This window comes from Trichomonas vaginalis, chromosome I (genome assembly GCF_026262505.1).
Source record: "Trichomonas vaginalis G3 chromosome I, whole genome shotgun sequence".
Lineage (NCBI taxonomy): Eukaryota > Parabasalia > Trichomonadida > Trichomonadidae > Trichomonas > Trichomonas vaginalis.
The window spans coordinates 4,291,890-4,310,427 of record NC_067203.1 but is presented as its reverse complement, the minus strand read 5'-3'; the positions used below and the strand labels follow the sequence as shown (position 1 = coordinate 4,310,427).

At 33.7% G+C, this 18,538-nt stretch overlaps 8 protein-coding genes and 3 pseudogenes across 11 annotated transcripts, besides 3 other annotated features; 7 read left to right on the top strand and 4 right to left on the bottom strand.

Annotated features, from left to right (window-relative positions):
• Nucleotides 1-4,667: part of a mobile genetic element that runs on past the window's edge.
• On the top strand, nucleotides 1,970-2,819 carry TVAGG3_0927330 (annotated as a pseudogene). Its single transcript has one exon. A coding segment is annotated over exon 1 (850 nt).
• On the bottom strand, nucleotides 2,824-3,066 carry TVAGG3_0927320 (serine threonine-protein phosphatase family; the record flags this gene model as incomplete). The annotated part of the gene is made up of 1 exon (XM_001295369.2): nucleotides 2,824-3,066. The coding sequence occupies one exon, from the start codon at nucleotides 3,064-3,066 to the stop codon at nucleotides 2,824-2,826; it is 243 nt and encodes an 80-aa protein (XP_001295370.2).
• Nucleotides 3,085-3,267, bottom strand: TVAGG3_0927310 (uncharacterized protein; the record flags this gene model as incomplete). Its single annotated transcript, XM_001295370.2, has 1 exon — nucleotides 3,085-3,267. The coding sequence occupies one exon, from the start codon at nucleotides 3,265-3,267 to the stop codon at nucleotides 3,085-3,087; it is 183 nt and encodes a 60-aa protein (XP_001295371.2).
• Nucleotides 3,892-4,403, bottom strand: TVAGG3_0927300 (phage tail repeat-like family; the record flags this gene model as incomplete). The annotated part of the gene is made up of 1 exon (XM_051252453.1): nucleotides 3,892-4,403. A coding segment is annotated over one exon (512 nt), but the record flags the coding sequence as incomplete, so codon positions are not given.
• A 1,316-nt stretch (nucleotides 4,668-5,983) lies between the features above and the next one.
• Nucleotides 5,984-7,287: a mobile genetic element.
• On the bottom strand, nucleotides 6,064-7,191 carry TVAGG3_0927280 (Mariner transposase; the record flags this gene model as incomplete). Its single annotated transcript, XM_051252452.1, has 1 exon — nucleotides 6,064-7,191. One exon carries the CDS (start codon nucleotides 7,189-7,191, stop codon nucleotides 6,064-6,066), a length of 1,128 nt encoding a protein of 375 aa, XP_051078026.1.
• Nucleotides 7,288-10,897: 3,610 nt separating the features above from the next.
• TVAGG3_0927260 lies at nucleotides 10,898-11,534 on the top strand (annotated as a pseudogene). The gene has a single exon. A coding segment is annotated over exon 1 (637 nt).
• Nucleotides 11,535-11,598: 64 nt separating this feature from the next.
• On the top strand, nucleotides 11,599-12,809 carry TVAGG3_0927250 (annotated as a pseudogene). The gene has a single exon. A coding segment is annotated over exon 1 (1,211 nt).
• Nucleotides 12,810-13,250: 441 nt separating this feature from the next.
• Nucleotides 13,251-18,538: part of a mobile genetic element that runs on past the window's edge.
• On the top strand, nucleotides 14,330-14,913 carry TVAGG3_0927240 (uncharacterized protein; the record flags this gene model as incomplete). Its single annotated transcript, XM_051252451.1, has 1 exon — nucleotides 14,330-14,913. A coding segment is annotated over one exon (584 nt), but the record flags the coding sequence as incomplete, so codon positions are not given.
• On the top strand, nucleotides 16,313-16,846 carry TVAGG3_0927230 (protein of unknown function, DUF4106 family; the record flags this gene model as incomplete). The annotated part of the gene is made up of 1 exon (XM_051252450.1): nucleotides 16,313-16,846. The coding sequence occupies one exon, from the start codon at nucleotides 16,313-16,315 to the stop codon at nucleotides 16,844-16,846; it is 534 nt and encodes a 177-aa protein (XP_051078024.1).
• Nucleotides 17,094-17,900, top strand: TVAGG3_0927220 (uncharacterized protein; the record flags this gene model as incomplete). The annotated part of the gene is made up of 1 exon (XM_051252449.1): nucleotides 17,094-17,900. One exon carries the CDS (start codon nucleotides 17,094-17,096, stop codon nucleotides 17,898-17,900), a length of 807 nt encoding a protein of 268 aa, XP_051078023.1.
• On the top strand, nucleotides 17,929-18,476 carry TVAGG3_0927210 (uncharacterized protein; the record flags this gene model as incomplete). Its single annotated transcript, XM_051252448.1, has 1 exon — nucleotides 17,929-18,476. A coding segment is annotated over one exon (548 nt), but the record flags the coding sequence as incomplete, so codon positions are not given.

Here is an 18,538-nt window from a genome sequence, read left to right as displayed (position 1 = left end):
ATATTTTAGATGTGAAAACTGCTTTGACAATATTCGTTGACAAATACCATCCAACAAAACTGACATCTGACTGTGAAAGTTCTTTCAAATCAGACGATATTAAAAACTATCTGCGTTCAAAAAATGTAAACCAATATTTCATTGTCGACCAAAACCATTCTGCTCTTGGTGTCATTGACAGTTGTATAAAAATCTTAAGAGACTTAAACCAACCACAAGGTGGTGAGGTAGATGAAATGTCATATGACGACAAATATAGACACTTCTCCATGGCAAAGATGAGACAAGTTTTAAATATTTACAATAGCCGTAAACAAAAAGGTTTGGGAAACCACTCCCCCGAAGAAATGAAAAACAACCCCGACTTAGAGAAAGACTATATATTTAATAGTTTAGTCAAAAGAGACAAACAAGAAAGAATGCCAGGCTTCAAACTTCAGAAAGGTGACAAAGTAAAAATAGAAATACCTAAACGCGACCCATATGAAAATACTATTGACTATGACAACAATGGGAACTCGACAGGTACTCACGTTCGTGTTCGTAAAAATAGAAGAAAGTATACAAGAGAATATTATGAAGTTTTAGGCAAACATGGCAAAATGTACAGACTGCAAGCAGAAGATAAAACTACTATTGTCAGACCTCGTTTCAAACTTGTTAAGGTTCAAGGTGGTATACTTTCAAAGACAGTTCCTAACAAATATAAGACAACTCCAGACGAATATGCTAAAGAAGTTGAAAATGACGACTAAGCAATTCTATACCATGCGTAAACTGTCATGTAAGGTGGCATGTAGTCTTTACTTTGTCCTGTTGTTTCCGAATATCCTGTAATGCGATGTGTATGGCTTCCTCCTCCCTGAGTGTCATTCCAGTAACAATTTATAGCAAACTTAACGTCATCTTTAACATCATATCCTTTACCTTTTGTCATTCCTGTCCAATCCCAATATCTATGCTTATGCCAACCTGCTTCAGCTGTAGTTAAATTTATGTAATGACTGTGTGCAGGTAAGTTTTCACCTGAAATCGTTTTACTTCCACCTGTTTCCTTTGAAGAGTTTGCACAATACAAAAACCTGTCGACTATTTGAGTCCAAGTTCCAAAACCAAGTACTACTTCTGGTCTGGTAGAGTTCATTGACGTATAAATAGAACCTATAGGATATACTGTATGAAGTATTTCTGTCTTTAATGTTTGAAGCTCTGTTTTGTCTGCTTTTTTATATAACTTTTCTTCAAGTTCATTTACGTCAGAGATGCTATGTCTATGATATTTTTGTGGGTATGTTCCTTCTGTCCATGCGAAAATACGTTCTTTTGTTGCATCTACATATCCTTTTATCCATGTCGAGTCTGCTTTTGTATTCCTTAACTCTGTAACACCTTTCTCAAGCTCTTTCAACTGTTGTCCATCTTCCATTAAACCTCTGGTATGACTTGAAACCGTTTGTGCCAACATATCTACAGTTTCTTTGTCGGCTTTAAGGTCTAAACACCCTGAAACCCATCCTGTATCAGCTTTCGTTTTTAAAATCTTCGATGTCCGTTCATTATACCATTCAACCCTTTCTATAATTTCATTGTCTTTTTCATCCACATATTCCTTATCTGCCTTCTTCACTAACGCACTAGCCACACGTGCTAACTCATCGTCAACATATTCTTTGTCAGCTTTGTTGTCAATATCTGCTTTCAAAAGAAGTTCATCTATAGGCTTCTCGTTTAAAGTTCTTTTTGTTGGATTTATACAAACAGTATGGTTCTTACTGTCTTGAAACAGAAACTCGTCTGTCATTGGGTTTATCGTCAGTTTTAAGTTTCCTTCTTTCAATGACTCAGATATCTTAGAATAGTTTGAAAAGTTTGTTGTGTTCTTATTTAGAGCTTGCAAAATGAGTTGTCGGTTGTGTTGTATTTCTCTCATAGACGCTGTTTCTTTCGACATTTTTATTCTAGATAAAATATGCTTTCAATAGAAAAAGAAAATTCAAGAGTTGCTACAACTAAACCATTAGATGAACTTTTTACGAATGTCGGTCAAAAGTTTGAGACAGAGACCGTAAAGCATGAAGGCTATCGTTTTGACTACCCATTGAGATGGTTAAGAGACCCATCCGTCACAAAAGCTGTTGGCTTTCGTAGAATGAAGTTCATTTCAGAAGCCATACATGGTTTCCCATTTACGGTCGCTTTTGAAATTCGATACTATAACAAAGAAAAACATACGTATGAGAAATTTGAACAGGGAAAACTTTTACAAGTTAGTTTGCTTGTAAACTTAGAAACAACTCTTCAAGCTTTTCAAGAAAAAATAAACGATATCTATCTCGAATATGCAAAACAGTACAACATTGACGAAGGAGAGTACCATCTCGATATTATATATGACAGGAAAAATGCAACTGTTAAATTCAATAGAATAGAAGACCTTGGAGAAGACGTTTATATTTCTACAAAATATAACAACTTGGCATGGTATAGATTTTTGAGGATGTTAAATCAGCCTGCAGAATATCCAGTACACCCGAACTTTTATGAAGTCGAAAACCCTAATGGAACATATGAAAATGTTTTCGACTCAGATGCTATTATCGTTCATGCTTCATTTTCTGGTGCACAAAACTCTTTTTTATGCTTGGCAAATGACTTTTACGAAAAACCTACAAAGCCTATATGAACCACCGAGTGGAAGTATTTCAGACTTTCAAGTATGGTTTACAACAGATGGAAGAAAGAGAATAGTTCCATTATACCACGCGTTTTACTTAGAACTTAGTTTCATATACAACTACTATCGAACGGTAAAAATATAATTTTTTAATACGGTTGAGGTGTTGGATTTGGTTGCCAACTAGACTGTGGTGCAGGTTCAGGCTGTTGTATAACAGGAGCTTGTTCTTCTGGTTCAGGGTCTTTAGGTATAATACCAACGAACTGACCTACTCTTTTACCAATATTTTTGACACCGTTCCAAATTCCTCTTCCTACGGTTTTTATTCCATTCCATATACCTCTTCCAACATTTCGAAAGAAGTTTCCAATACTACTGAAGAAACCCATTTTACTATATGTAAAAATCTAATGTCCACCTAGTCTCTTACGTTTCCTTCTGAGTTCCATAGCATTCTTTAACTGGAGCTCATACATTCTATTTCTCCTCTGGTAGAAAACATACTCTGGGTCAACTCCTGTGTTCGCGTCATCTGCATAGAGTTGTTTATATCCCACTTCAGGGTTTGTATAAAACTCTTTCCATCTCATATTTGCATACCATGGTGGTAAGCCTAACGCAGCGTCATTTGACATGGCAGTTTGCATTTGTACATCTGTTGGCACTTGACCATAGTTTGCCATTGCAGTTTGTATTCTAACTTCATTTGGAATATTCTCTGGGTTTGGTTGTCCAGGTTGCTGTGCATTCGCTAAGTTCTGTGCGTCCATTTAATATTAGATAAAAATATCTCTTACGAGTACATATGCTGAACATTTGCTGGCATTGGTTCATCTTCATATTCTCTATATCTTTCTGCCACGTCAAATAAGTAAATGACACAATGGAAAAAACCTAAAACAAGTAGTCCTATTTCAAACCACATTTACTTACTAGTAAAATTTCTTTGTTATGACACTTTCTCCAGTTTATAGGACCTCTCTCATTTCTATCTTATCGTATCTAAACTCATAGTCATGTATGTCCTCTAACCATCTCATGACACTTTCCAAACCACTTTTATCGGATGTAAAGTAAAAGCATGGATGGTTATGTAAAACGTCTAAAGTTTCTAAAGAGTCTCTCAAAGTCCAGTCTACTTGGTATTGGAAATCCCATGTGTTATAGAACGGCGGTCCACTATAAAGAAAACATTTTCCTTGTCTTTATATTTTTCATACAAATCTGTCCAATGACATCTCACAAACTCTATACCCTCAATATATTTTTCTATGTCCTCTTTGAAAACATTTGTATAGTTAAGATATAAAACTTTTGACATAAGTGTTTCAATGTCATGAACTCTTATAGCACCACTATATAATAGTCTAGCAGATATACTATCCCAGTCAATATACTCTGCCTTTTTCAAAACCTCTCTGACAGTATTTTTCTTATCTAATGGTATACGTTCCATCTTACCTATAGGTATCTTTTCTTTTAACTCTTTCAATATTTTGTTTGTGTCTGGTATATGTTTGAGACGGTTCATATAGTTGTCGAAGTCATTGCATATAATCTTTGAGTCAGGAAATATTGTATGGCACAAATGAGATATATAGAAACTTCCACCGAACAAGTCTACAAATGTTAGACCATTCGGTAGTTTCTTAAGTTCTCTCAATAGAATATCTTTACATCTACTCTTATTTCCAAAGAAGGGTAACGGTGGTTTTGTAAAATTCATTTTATATATATAATAAAAATGTTTTTTACCTGAAAAGTGACAGAAAAGTGACAAAACATGAAAACATATATAATTTGTGAAAAGCGACACATTATATAATGTTTTCGACCCAGAAGAAGGCTTCTTCCCAGAAGCAATGGAGGAAGAAGAAGAGTCCTCCGAATAAAAACTTCATTTATACTAAACATCAACATCAGGGCTAGAAGGCACGAAGTGCCTGGAAGCCCCACTACCTTTTTTTTTTTTTTTTTTTTTTTTTTTTTTTCTTTTTTTTTTTTTTTTTTTTTTTTTTTCCTAATATTGTGAATAGTCATGCTGCAATCAGAATTTAAATTTTTTTCCAAAATTGATTTTGGACGAAAAAAATCAAGTTTTTTTCAAATTAGGTATTTATTCAATTTGAGTGCTACCAACAGATCCATATCATCATGTAGATAATGGATTAGGCGTCTGTTCTTTCCAAAAGCAAACTTATGAGGCTACAAGTGTGCTTTTAGGCGCAATATTAATTGAATGGCCTCTCAAAATTGAATGTATGAACGTAAAGCCTTAATTAATTTTGGAATTGATAATTCAATAAAACAATTAATTTAAAAAATTTAAGATACAGATTTTTTTAATTACTTTAGTCAAATTTTGCTTTTTGAAACCAAATTCAATGTATCTTTCAATAAGATAACTTGAATTTCTTAATGCGTGAATACACATTAAATATGTGCCAAATTTCAATAACAATTTTGTGAATGCTAGCGTAATAACTTTTTGAATACCATCTGCTCCCAAGCAAAAAATTTTTATGCTACAATTTTACATTTATGTTATTCTACAATATACTCTCAATTACTTTTTCTATTTTCTCAAAAACTTGAAAGCAAAAAATCTTTATCGAATTATCTAAAGTCAATACTTTCGTACTTTTAGATGATTATTTGTTATTATTTTATAATTCAAAATCAATTATATGAAGTTATACAATTCAAAGCAAGCGTAAAATTTCAATTACTAACCTTAAAATTCAATACTTTCATATTTATGTGATATAAATCCGAGTTAAAAAAAAGTTCCTGACATCCCTGACACCACAGCATTATTTACTATTTCCCATAGTAGCTTAGGCATACTAATAAAAATGCGCTTTCATTCTTAATTTACATTAAATCAAACAAAAAGTTTTATTAAGTTGGTCCTCATCCATCTCGAAATCAGTCATAAAACTGATCCAAAAATCGTCACTGATATCTGTATTACTATTTGCAACAACGTCTATCATATTCGAATTTTCATCTGCTGGATTTGAATCTTTTATCTTAGTGAGCTGCTTGTGACGAATTTTTACTTGATCTCCGGATCTATTCTTCAAAAACATTGATATTAATGACCATTTGTTTCCATAAATTTTGTAGTTATCTAAGATCAGCTTATCTTCGTCAGACGTCCATTTGTCTCTATTTTGGCTCAAAAAGCCCTTGTATCGCTCAATAATAGATCTTCTTGAATGCCTTTCCCGATATTTTCTCTCTAGGATGTCAATTGCTAACTTTATATCGTCACCATGCTTCTTGACCTCTTCAATGATAATATAGGGTGTCCAAAGGTGTGTTTAGCACAAACCTGAATACTGCGAATAGAAATAAACAAGTTACATATATATAAAGTTTATTTAAATATAATCACCATTGGATTCAATCACGCGTTCGCAGCGATCGATCCAGGCTTGAAAGACACGCTTTAAATCATCATGAGAAAATTGCTCAAATTGCTCTCTTACAAAATTTTCAAGATCATCTGGACTCGCGAATTCGCGTCCTTCAGCTCTCTTTTTTAGCGTGCCGAATAAATAAAAGTCAGAGGGTGCAATATCAGGTGAATAAATTGGGTTTGGAACAACTTTGACATTGTTTTCCACCAAGTAATTCATTACCTTATGACTTTTGTGAACTCTTGAATTATCAAAATGAATTGCAAACTTTTGTTTTTGTTGTTTGGATTTCTCAAACTCATCAGAATTGATAATTTGAGTAAGAACATTGTCAATTAGATACTGAGCATTCATCGTATTAGGTTTTTGAAGAATATCAATTGCGATGATGCCATTCACGCCCCAAAAAACCGACAACATCATCATTGGCGTGTCAATTTTTTTCTTTGGGAATGTTTGCGGATTTTCATCCTTCGGGATCCACATGATTTTGGCTTCTGTTGCATATTGAAACCAAGACTCGTCCCCTGTTACTAAAAAGCGAAACTTCTTGGATTGATACGCACCCAATATAGAGAGGAGCTCTTTCGAAGATTGGACTCTAGATTTTTTTTGAACTGAATTAAGGTTGTGCGGAACCCAACGTGTATACGCTAGTTTGTAGTTCAAATAATTGTGCAGATAATAACTGACTGTTGTATGTGGTATCTTTGTCATCTCCTCTATCCTTCTGAGTGATGCTCTTGGGTCTTCATCTAGCGCTTGAAGAATTGCTTTGATTTTTCTTTGATCCGGCGATTTTTTGTCAATTTTTATGATGGGCGCCTTTTTGTTCATGAAGTGATACATCCTAACATGATACGTTACAGTGGAATAGCTAGGAGCATCCATACCGAAGCATTTTACCAATGTCTCGTAGATTTTTTTACAGTCTTTGCATTTTTTTGCAAGAGCGAGGATGTTTTCTTTATGATTCATTAAAAAAATGAAAAAAATCCCGCCAAAATTTCCCGCGAAACCGCCTCTTGTCTCAAAATTCATTTTATATCCCGGCATGGCGCCAAAATACAACATACTCATCATATACATATATTCATATTTTTTATTATATATTTATAATCAGCATATATCTCCTTTAATAGTCTCATATAGAGCGCTGTGCTAAACGCACCTTTGGACACCCTATATCATCTTCTTCTTTCGTAAATCTATGAATCACTCTCTTAGACATTACAAGAATGAAGGATACTGTTTATTAAATAAAATTCAGTAAGGGCAAACTATTCAAAAAATATACCCAGATTTTCCTTACTTTTACCACCTCTCTAAAGCTGGGGACACCGCTTATCGTTGGGAGTAGCTATTAAATAGAACCACCAAGGGTATTTTTCGAACTGCCGGTGTAGTGGAAACATCCGACATAATGATTCATTATGCCAAGGTTTGATTCCCATTTAGCCAAATTTTTTCTTTTTTGGATCATGAATTTTTTTTTTGGGTCACTATAAGATTTGTTTCATGTTCTAAATCTGCTGCATATGTAATCTATTTTTATTTACCTATTTTTTAAAAATCTATTGGATTGCCAAATTTGAATATATTTAAAATCATAAAAATCCAAAAAAACTATAAATATATGTTTCATGCATAGTGCCGATACTCAAATATCAGATTACTTAGATCCATGAATAATATCCGAATTTTTTTTCTTAAAATTAAACTTCAAAACTTCTTGCAATCTTATTCTTCATCAATTGTAAATTTTTAAAACCATTTTTTAAAATAATTTTGCGTAAATTTTATTCTCATGTTGTTTTAATCGAAAATTGATACATTTTCAAAAAAATAATATTGACTTATGAAATTCATTTTTAAGGTGAAATAGTATTGTTTTTATTAAAGTATATGAATAATATATAAAAAATTAATGAATAATATAAGCAGATTTTTAGTTTACAAAACAAATATGAGCAATGCAATTTCAAATTTTTGCTGGCAATTTCGATATTGCTCAAGTTTGTAGTATTTGTGATACCTATAACATCGGCTTAATCAAAATTCGATTTTTCTTATGAGTTATTGAGAAGATTTGATTGCAATGAGAAGGATTTCGACGTTTTTGATAAACTAAGAGCTGAGCTTTAGGGGTTCAGTTCATTTATGGCTGTAGTTTGATGCGTAGATCTCTTTTTTATTGTAAATTCTTTCAGCATGGAGATCGAGAATGAATCTTTTGAGAACTTTATGAGTTTTTACACCCGTAAAGAGGTCCTTCGAGGAAAGATAGTCCAGACTACATGAAGATGTGGGTTAACCAAAAAAATCCGATGGTTTCCCCATATTCATGTAGATCTTCGAAAAAATGAGCACCAAAAAAGCCAAAAAAATAGGCTTTTTATTGGATTTGTACACTAGATCAATAATCTATTTAGGATCTGACACTCTTTTTAGCCAGAGATATGAGGTCCTTTCTAGGAAAACGATCTATTCATCCATAAAAAAAATGAATTATCGTTTTCCCCAGAAATTACATGGGGAGTGGTAAAAGTAAGGAAAATCTGGGTATTTTGTAATGTACATAAAACTTTTTGAGAGGAACTCAAAATGTTTCAGAAATAAGATTTTTGAATGCTATAATACATTTTAAATAAAATCTCGGGTTCATCGAATTGAATACTTTTGGAAAAGTAGCATCGTTAGACTCAAAATTGTTTATTGTTTTTTAAATAATGATCAGATATATTTATAATACAATAATCTTGAATTTGTCAGACATGACAAGTGAAAGACGGATTTTTTGACAAATTGCTATCAAAAAATATAATTGGCGCATCTAATAATGCGATATAACTTATGAGATATGCAAAAATATTCAAACATAAAAAATTATATAAAAATCAAAAAATTATTCGTAGACAAATAAATATGTTGCTTGAAATTGTTATTAATGGTTAATTAGAAAAACAGAATTATTTGGACTTCGGTGATTTTTTGAAAAAATGAAAGAAGAGGAAGCAATTAAAATTCGGCAACATGAAATCATAAATCAGTCGAAGATGATTTTGCTGAAAAGAATTAAATTGAGCCTTCGATATTTTTTTTTTCATAAAAAAATTAAAAATCTCTTTTTCTGGATTAAAAGTTGGACATGTGCTTTCAAGTCTTTTAAACAAATAATTGTAATCAATAAAAAACATATTTCGGAGAAAAATATAAAACTAAATAAAAATCGTGCAAAATGATTGATATATTTGCTTGTGAGAAGTATTTTTGATTGTGTATGTAACTTGTAAATGATATTTAGTGATAACCACTATGCTTTTTATTTTCTTAATTGTATCAACGCTATTAAGAAACAACATCTAAGGATGTCGTTTTGGGGACAATTCCAAATCCGACAAAACGACATGCTTATAACATACAATGCTTTTTTTTTATGATAAAAAATATACATGAAATATTTTTCACATAAGCAATGCAAACAGTACGTTTACCTTCTATTTCATGCATTTATGATAGAATTCTCATAAAAATAGAACACCTTGAGTAAAAATCTGGAGTGGGAAAAGGTATCGAAAGTTTCTATGCCATTCTCAAAAAATAAGTATTGAAAAAAAGTCAGCATAATTCATTTTGCTTTTTGAATGTAGTTCAAAAAGCTCTTACAACGATATTGCGATCATATCGCACGATGATTGTTATGTGAAAAATATTCCATGCAAATTTTTTTACCAAAAAAAAAAATAACTCGGTAAATTCCACCATGAATTATCAGTTTTTTTTGATAAGAATATATGAGATAATGTTGCTAGTACATGTATGAGATACAAAATATATAGTTTTTCTGACCTTTCGATTCACCATTTCACCTTTTCGAGTAATCTTTGAATTTATTTTTTTTCTGACACATTCAAATGAAAAGTTTTCCATAATCGAATTTTGTAAGAAATAATTCCTTTCTATGAAATTCGATGTGAGAATATATAATATCTTCTTCATTCATAATCAAAGACAAAATTATATTATTTTTAAGAATTCAGCGAATATCAAATTATAAAAATTTAAAATTTATTACATTTGAGTATTTTAACTCAAATGTCATAATTTTCAATTCTTAACATGAATACAAACGCTTTTTAAATGTTCAAATGTTAAGAATTGAAATTTAGATTATTGATTTGTCAAAATGAAGCTATAAGTTAAGTATTCAAAATCAACGCTTTTAAGAATGCACTTACACTCTCATTGACATTGTCTTCAATTCAGTTGATTAATTTTGATTTTCAATGACGCTTCACGCCAGTTGCCAATAAATAATACTATTAAAAAAAAAAAAAAAGGTAGTGGGGCCTCCAGGCACTTCGTGCCCTCTAGCCCTGAAGATGTTTAGTATAAATGAAGTTTTTTGGGTACTGGGGGCTACCAGGGGCTGCGCCCCTTCTAGCCCATAAAAAATTTTTGAGAGTCGTCGTCGTTGACTTTTTTTGTAGAGCACTCAAAATAGTATAACTTTGTCCGGACAAGTAAGGGTCTATCGTCGCTACAGGAAAAGTTACGGGCGTTCCAAGGAAGTATACTTTGAGAGACTCTTTAGAAACTTTAGACGTTTTACATAACCATCCATGCTTTTACTTTACATCCGATAAAAGTGGTTTGGAAACCGTTATGAGATGGTTAGAGGACATACATGACTATGAGTTTAGATATGACAAGATAGAATATGAGAGAGGTCCTATAAACCGGAGAAAGTGCCATATAAACATCTGTCAAAAACCGCTTTTTAACTTCACTTAAAATGCCCCGTAAGCTACGTAAGAATATACGTAAGAGGAAGGGAGCATTGAAACATCCAATAGTAAAACTGACACCACAACAACAGTTGCAACAACAAATGCTGAATGACCCCACTATGTTGCAACAAATGTCAAGCAATCCTATGCTTTTAAACCGAGTTTTTGGTGCACAGAGTGGAGGTTTAAGAGCGGCACTTTTAGCGAAAATGGCAGGCTATGGTGGAGCTGCAGACGGAACAGCCTATAACCCTCAAAGTCAAATGAATTTGAGTTCACTCAAAAATCAAATATCAGATGTCAAAAAGTCAAACATAGACATACAGAAGCAAATAAGTGAAAACGAAAAGAAACTAGAATATGACAGACACACAAAGAAACTCAATGAGTTAAACGTAGAGAAAAAGAAGAAGGAAGAACAACTGAAAGAACTAAGTACAGAGGAATATGCGAAAAAAGTGTCAGAAAAAGCAGCAGAAGTAGCAAAATGGAACAAGATGTTGTAAATTTGAAAAACCATACTACTCAATATAAAGTACTGAAAGATGAAGAGATAAAACAAAAAGCCATGAAGACATATATGGATAGCGATGAGTATAAAAAAGAAGTTGAAGCAAATGTAAAGGCAGAAAAACTTTTACAGTTGCAAAACCAAACCGTACAGTATGAAAACTTAGCACAAGAAAGTAAAAATAACGACGCAGCCATGCAAAAGGCAATGAAAAGCGCAGAATATATAAAAGCTAACAATGACTGGTTAGATGCCCAAGCAACGCTAAAGCAGCAGCCCAACTTATAGGGTCAATAAGGACAAAAATACAAGCGGATGAAGACAGTTCAAATGAAGCTTTAACAAATGCTGACTTTAAGAACGCCTTCGAAGCTCTTCATAGTAAGGTGAAACAAGTGAACGACTTCTCATCTGGAAAGAAACTGAAGTCTGAAGGTTTCGACAAAGAGTTAAGAGAAGTAGCACAAAATATGACGAAAATAACAGATGCAGCAACGAGACAGGCAGTTCAAAGTGCCTATGACGCCGTTAGAGCAACTGTTGTGGAAAGTCAAGAAAAAGAGTTACAACAGACCAAAACAGACCTAGTAAATGCTTTCTTAAAAACGAAAAGTCAGGTAGGACATTATGCTGCAGATGGAACATATGTGCCAGCTGGTGGAACTTATATACCAGCTGGTGGAACTTATATACTAGCTAGTGGAACCTATATACCACCAAACCCTCCAAGAGAAGCACCTGCACCAGGACTACCTAAAACATTTACATCGTCACATGGACACAGACACAGGCATGCACCAAAACCAACACAACAACCAACAGTTCAAAATCCAGCACAACAACCAACAGTTCAAAATCCAGCACAACAACAACAACCAGCACAACAACAACAACCAGCACAACAACCACCTCCACAACCAGCACAGCAACCAACAGTTCAAAAACCTGCACAACAACAACCACAAACAGAGCAAGGACATAAAAGAAGTAGAGAACAAGGAAACAAAGATTTCTTAAAAATGCTTAAGGAAGAATATGGTTACCCAGATACTCTTGACTTTAGTGACAGATATAAAGAAGCTATTAGAAAGTTCAAGGAAGGAAATACTGACCCGAACCTATTTAGCTTTATGGCTCAGCACCAAATGGGATATAATCTCAAACCTGGAAAATACAAGCTCGCTAAGAGATATGATTTAATAGCATATCATCCAAATGACATGACTGAATTTACTCCGAGATATTTGGTGTCAGAGCTAAATGACAATTCAACTCTCTTCATGAAACGCGTAAAAAATAGAGACGGAACGAAAGAAGAAAGGTTTATGAGTCCGGATGACTTAGATAGGGAACTTGTTAAAAACGGTCTCGGAATATATGAAATGCCAGCAGATGAGGTACAAGAAACTCCACAGGAAGAAGTTCAGATACAACCAGACATGGAAGAAATAGTTCAGCAACAACAGCTAGAAGAGCCTGAAGGAAACGAACAAGTCCCTCCTTTGGAAACTAACTTCACAGAACTAGATGAAGATTTGGAACAGCCGAAAAATCTTGACCCTCAACAAGTGTATGAGGTGAATATGGAATCTTTCCAAGAGTCTAAGAAAAATTCGGCTGACATGGTAGAAGAATATCGAAAAATGTTTGCCGACATACAAAAGACTCCAACACCAGATGAAAATATTCAGCATAGAATGGAAGTACTGAAAGAAAATGTACGCAAATACAATAACCCTTTTTACTTACGACCATATAACGTTCAATCTTTGGCTGAACTCGGTGAAAATAAAAGGTTAAATTTCGACAAAACATATAGAAATGAAACATTGTTTAAAGTTCATTCAGAACCTAACCAATATGGAAACAAACCTACTTTTGTTTCTGCAGACTATGGAACTACAATGAGATGGGGTCATAAAGCTAATCCGGATAGGTGGTTCATAAACTTACAACCACAATTCCAAGAAGTTGTAGACGCAATGGAAGTGAATGGTGAACCAGATATAGCTGGTATTTTCAGCGCGGCTTTAATGCCATTGAAAGATATGAAACATGCAGATATTTTGGACCAGTATGAAATGAACATGGCTGATGGAAATATAACACCTGACGTTCTAGAACATTTATCTCAAAGAACTACACAGAACCATAAAGATGGTATATTTGGTGAAGAGTTTAGAAAGAAAGTTAGGGATAGAGAAGGAAGAGAACCTATTGTACATGACCTTGCAAACGAAAGTTTACAAAATGTCATAAAAACTTACTTTGCAGACAATGAACCGAGAAGGGATGAATATTTAAGAAAACTCAAATGGACAGTACCAAATGAAATGTTAGTATTGAAAAACATGTTCCTTGACAAAATAAAACCAACTACAGAAATAAATGACGCAAGACTGAAACGTTGGGTAAAAGCTTTCCCATTCACAAAAGATATTATTGGTAACATGGAAAGAAAACCAAAATGGCTACAAAAACATATATTTGGAAACGAGCTTATTCCATATGGACAAGCTATATTTGAAGAGCTTGAACCGGAAACTCAGGAAAGAGTCATGCAAACAATAAGCGAAGACTCAAATACAAACTATGACAAAATCTTTCTAGGATATAGGTTACCTGAGATGGGCGACCAGAGCCCAAAGGCAAAAAGGACATGGGAAATTTACAACATACTAGGTGAACATGAGGCAAAGATGCAACAACTTGAAGCAGAGGGCAAGTTACCAAAAGCGACACCAAAGAAGAAGAGAAGAGTAGAACAAAGTGAAAGTAGTGAAGAAGTAACTTCATCTAGTGAAAGTAGTGGCAATGAAGGAAAAAGAAGAGTTAAAAACTCAGCCAGGAAGAAAGTAAAGCTTGGTCCACGTGGGTTCTATTATGACACATAAATCCAACTATTCTATATTTTTACCCATATGAAATGTACGCCGCTCAGAATATAACGCCAACAGTTTTGGATGCCATGAACGGAAATGTTTCCGAATGGTATAACGAATGCGACAATGCCATTAGAAGGTCAGAAATAGTTCCTGGAACTTACGAATATACAACTGCTGTTTCTTATGGAAACGTAGGTGAGTTTGGAGAAGGTTCTTCAACAACAGTAGATATTGCTTGCGACAGGTTTCATATTATTTCTATTGACAACTCATTCTTATACGTGGAACAAGACATTGAAATAAAACCTTCTGCCAAGTTGTCTGACAAGAAAGGTTGCAATGGAATTTTCTATGTCGGATACCAATATGCTCCAGAAGTTTTCATGGGATATAAGATATATTCTAACTCTGACTTAGTTCAAACAGTAACATGGGCAAACTATGAATGGTTCGCTTTGAGAAACTCAGTACAACCACAAGCTAGAGAACAAACAGACCAGTATGCCACCATTGAGAAAATAAGAAGACTTGACCCTAACGTTCCAGGAGTTTATGTTAACCTTTCTGGACAAACTGCAGCAGCAGTAACCAAAGTAAAACTGAAACTTAGAGTTCCTTTGTCATCTTTCCTCATCTTCAGGTTTTTAAGATACTTGCCAAACTGGGCAGGAAAAATTTCTATTGAACTTACTCCAAGCAAAAATAACTTAGTCATTGCACCAACGCAAGACCCATTCACTCTTACAGACGTAAAGGGAGCAAATCAAACGTCATTCGCCGAATTTTGCAAAGACAAAGTTGACTTAGACTTTGGTTTCTCAAACCTCAACACTGAAGTAAACTATTATTTCAATGCTGCTGGAACTGCTTGGGACCCAGTTAAGTTACATGCGAACAGTTTGAATGCAAGAGAATAGAAAGCAGACTTGCAGTCTATATGTTGGACCCAGATATTTCAAATGCTTTAGCTGCCAAATATATTGCAGTTCCACTTATGTTCCCTATACACCAAATATCTGTCAAAGACTTTGCAGGTGAAGTTGGAAACCAAAGTGCTGACCCAGGTGCAAGAACAGATATTGCCTTAACAACTGCAATGAAACATGCAGATACTATGTTTGTACTGTTCAGACGAACTATAAATGACTATTCTTGTTTCTACAACCCTGGTATTAAATATCATATAAACATAGATGGCAAATATTATCCAAGAGAAGAATATTCTACAGTTGAAGATATGAGGTCATACAACTTGACATTAGATGCTATGAACTTTAACAACAACTTCACAACAACCATTAACCCTGAAATGCAAAGTTCTATTATGCCATATGTGAAAGTATGGACCCATACAGGAAGTCAAAAAACTCAATATACAAATGGAGACCGTTCAAACTTTTGGCTTGGCATTCCATTTGCTGACTCAGAAGACTTTATGGGTGGTATTTCAACTGTTGGTACTGTACAAATACAATATACTGGTGACAGAGACGGTCCAGATGAATTGAAAGCAAAGAAGTTTACAAAACCAATAGCACTTTTCACGGAAGATGCTCTTTTGAAAATTCGTTCGATGAAACCTGCTGGAGCTCCTCAGATTGGCATAACGACAGCTTCCATCGAGCAGATTTTGGCAGCAGGTCAGTAAGTTGTTCTTGAACTGACTTCTCTCCATCAAATATTGACAGTACGCCAGTTTTGACATAAAATTGTATTATAAACTTACCTTTAGAAATATCTGTAAGTTTTGAAGTTATATTTTTGTCTGCTTCAAGAACTTTCACCATTTCAGTTATACCAACTTTCTTTGCTTTATGAAAATATTTTGGTTCAGCAAAGACTGCTATTCTATAACATTTTCCATTGTTTGTGTAAAGAACTATTCTGTCAATGTATTTGTATTGTTTGTGTGTGTAAACTTTGTTCTGCTTCAATTCGAAGAGATACTCAAATACGTCCATCTTTTTATTCTAAGTAAAATGTCATTTCCGAAAAATAGAAGCGTAAGTGTTTCAAAAGGTTTAATGGCGGTGGCAGATGTGAAGTTAAATTCACCAACTCAAACAAACAGTCAAAGTGTTATTGTCAATGTCAAAGAAAGAGATGTTGAAATGGGGAAACCATACGAAGACCAAGATGGTATAACAATAGTTCCTGTAAAAGAACCAACATACCCTGAAGTTAGCAGAGACTTAAGTTCTGTTGCAGATATTCGAAATGACTACCAACAACTGAAAGACAAACTTCAAACTCAGGAGAAGATTTGTCAAGCTTTAGGTATAATGTTAAACTTGGTCGAACACAACCCTGTAAAAGTGAACTCATATGTCATTGCACCTCATGAAGTTTTGAAAGAACTATTGAAACTTTTGACAGAGGCAGACGATATAAACATCAAAGAAATAGAACCCGACGTTAGTTGCTGTGGTGTTTCATATAATGTCATTGACAAGATATACGTTATGAAAGGAGGTGAAACGTTGAACTTAAAATATAGTTTCCCAGACGTTATAAAAATATTTGACGACCACAACATTTCATTAAAGTTTATTTGCTAAGTAAAAATGTCAAAACTTCTTGAAAGATGTTTGAAGAAAAATAATATAGACTTTATTTCATGTAAAGGACTTTACACACTTTTGAACGATATGAAAGACCCTGTTTTGTTTGTTCGTGTAGACAAAGGAAAGTTCTATGTCTTTACAAAATATTTGAACTTCTTAGACAGAGAACTTCAAGAAACGCCATGTGAAAGTTTAGATGAAGTTCTTCTCCACTTTCAGAAAAACTTTTAAATATATATAAATGGCAGAAGACACAATGGTTTATACTATTACGACTAAAAACCCTGAGTCATATAATTCTATAACAACAAACTTACAAAGTCCTCAAGGACGATATTGTAAACTAACCTTAAACACAATGACGACTAAAGCTTGTTTTGCTCTTTTGACACCAGAAGATTTTATTGTTGTGAATGGTAAAAAATACTCCTTTGAAGATACTTACTCAGATATACCACCAACAGGTTTTGTTGACTTATTTAATACTTTAAGTACGGGTGTAAAATGTGCTGCAACTAGAGCAGGTTTCATTATGTTTGGATGTCCGACTGAGTTTACTATAAACAATATGAGCTATAATACAAAACTTATATCTGGTTTTTACTACCAACAGTTTCCTATAACAGGAAAAGGTGTCATACAAGGAATGTCTGTTCCATTGACTTTAAGTACACCTATTTTATATATTGTTTCAAACTTAGGTTCAAAGTGTTATTCGAATGTCGACAGAAACTACTATGACCAAAAGATACTTATGCGTATAAATAACACATTCTCTGCTGGTTTGCCTATTGTTCATTCGAATGCAGAGTTTTCAGCTTTAGTAAACTCAAACACTTTAGCAAACATAAACTTAACCTTAGTTGACGCAAACTTTGTTCCTGTAAAACTTTTATGTCCTATGTATTTGTCAATGACGGCAGAAAGTTTCGAATTGGAAGATGCAACTGGTGAAAGTATTGTATTACAAAAACAACTTCAACAACAAATAGCTCAAGAACAACAAATGCAACAAATGGAACAAATGCAACAAATAGCTCAAGAATAAAAAAATATTTTTTTTTATTTTTATAAAAATGTACAGAATAGATGTTTCAGATTTTTATGACTTCCAAGCGTTCAGAAATATGTGTCCATTTCGAGACTATAACAAAGCAGTCGAGAATTTGAAACGTTTAGTCATTTATGTCGACTCTGCCCCAGAATGTTATGTTATGAAAGAATGGGATGTAGTCTTTAACAAACCTAAAGCGACAATAGTTTCAGAACAAGAATGTAAACAGAAACTTAAGAAAATAAAAGTCGTACAAGTTGGCATGAAGATGTTAGATGCTTGGGATATCTTATTGTCAAAGTTAGAAGATTTTTCAGTTCGTGGTATAAAGTTTTATACACCTTCTCCAAACTTCTATTCTATCTTCACTGGATATAAATACGAACAAGTAGAATGGAAAGAAAATGTTATCGAAGCTTGGTTAGACCATGTCAAAGAAATTATATGCAATGGAAACGAAAGAGTCTATGAGTATATCTTATGTTGGTTTGCAAACATCTTACAACATCCAAGTGCTAAGAATGAAACTGCTCTCATTATAATTGGAAAACAAGGAACAGGTAAGAACACGTTCTTTACAGATATCTTATGCAAACTGTTAGAGGCTATTCGAACCCTAATATGACAAACTT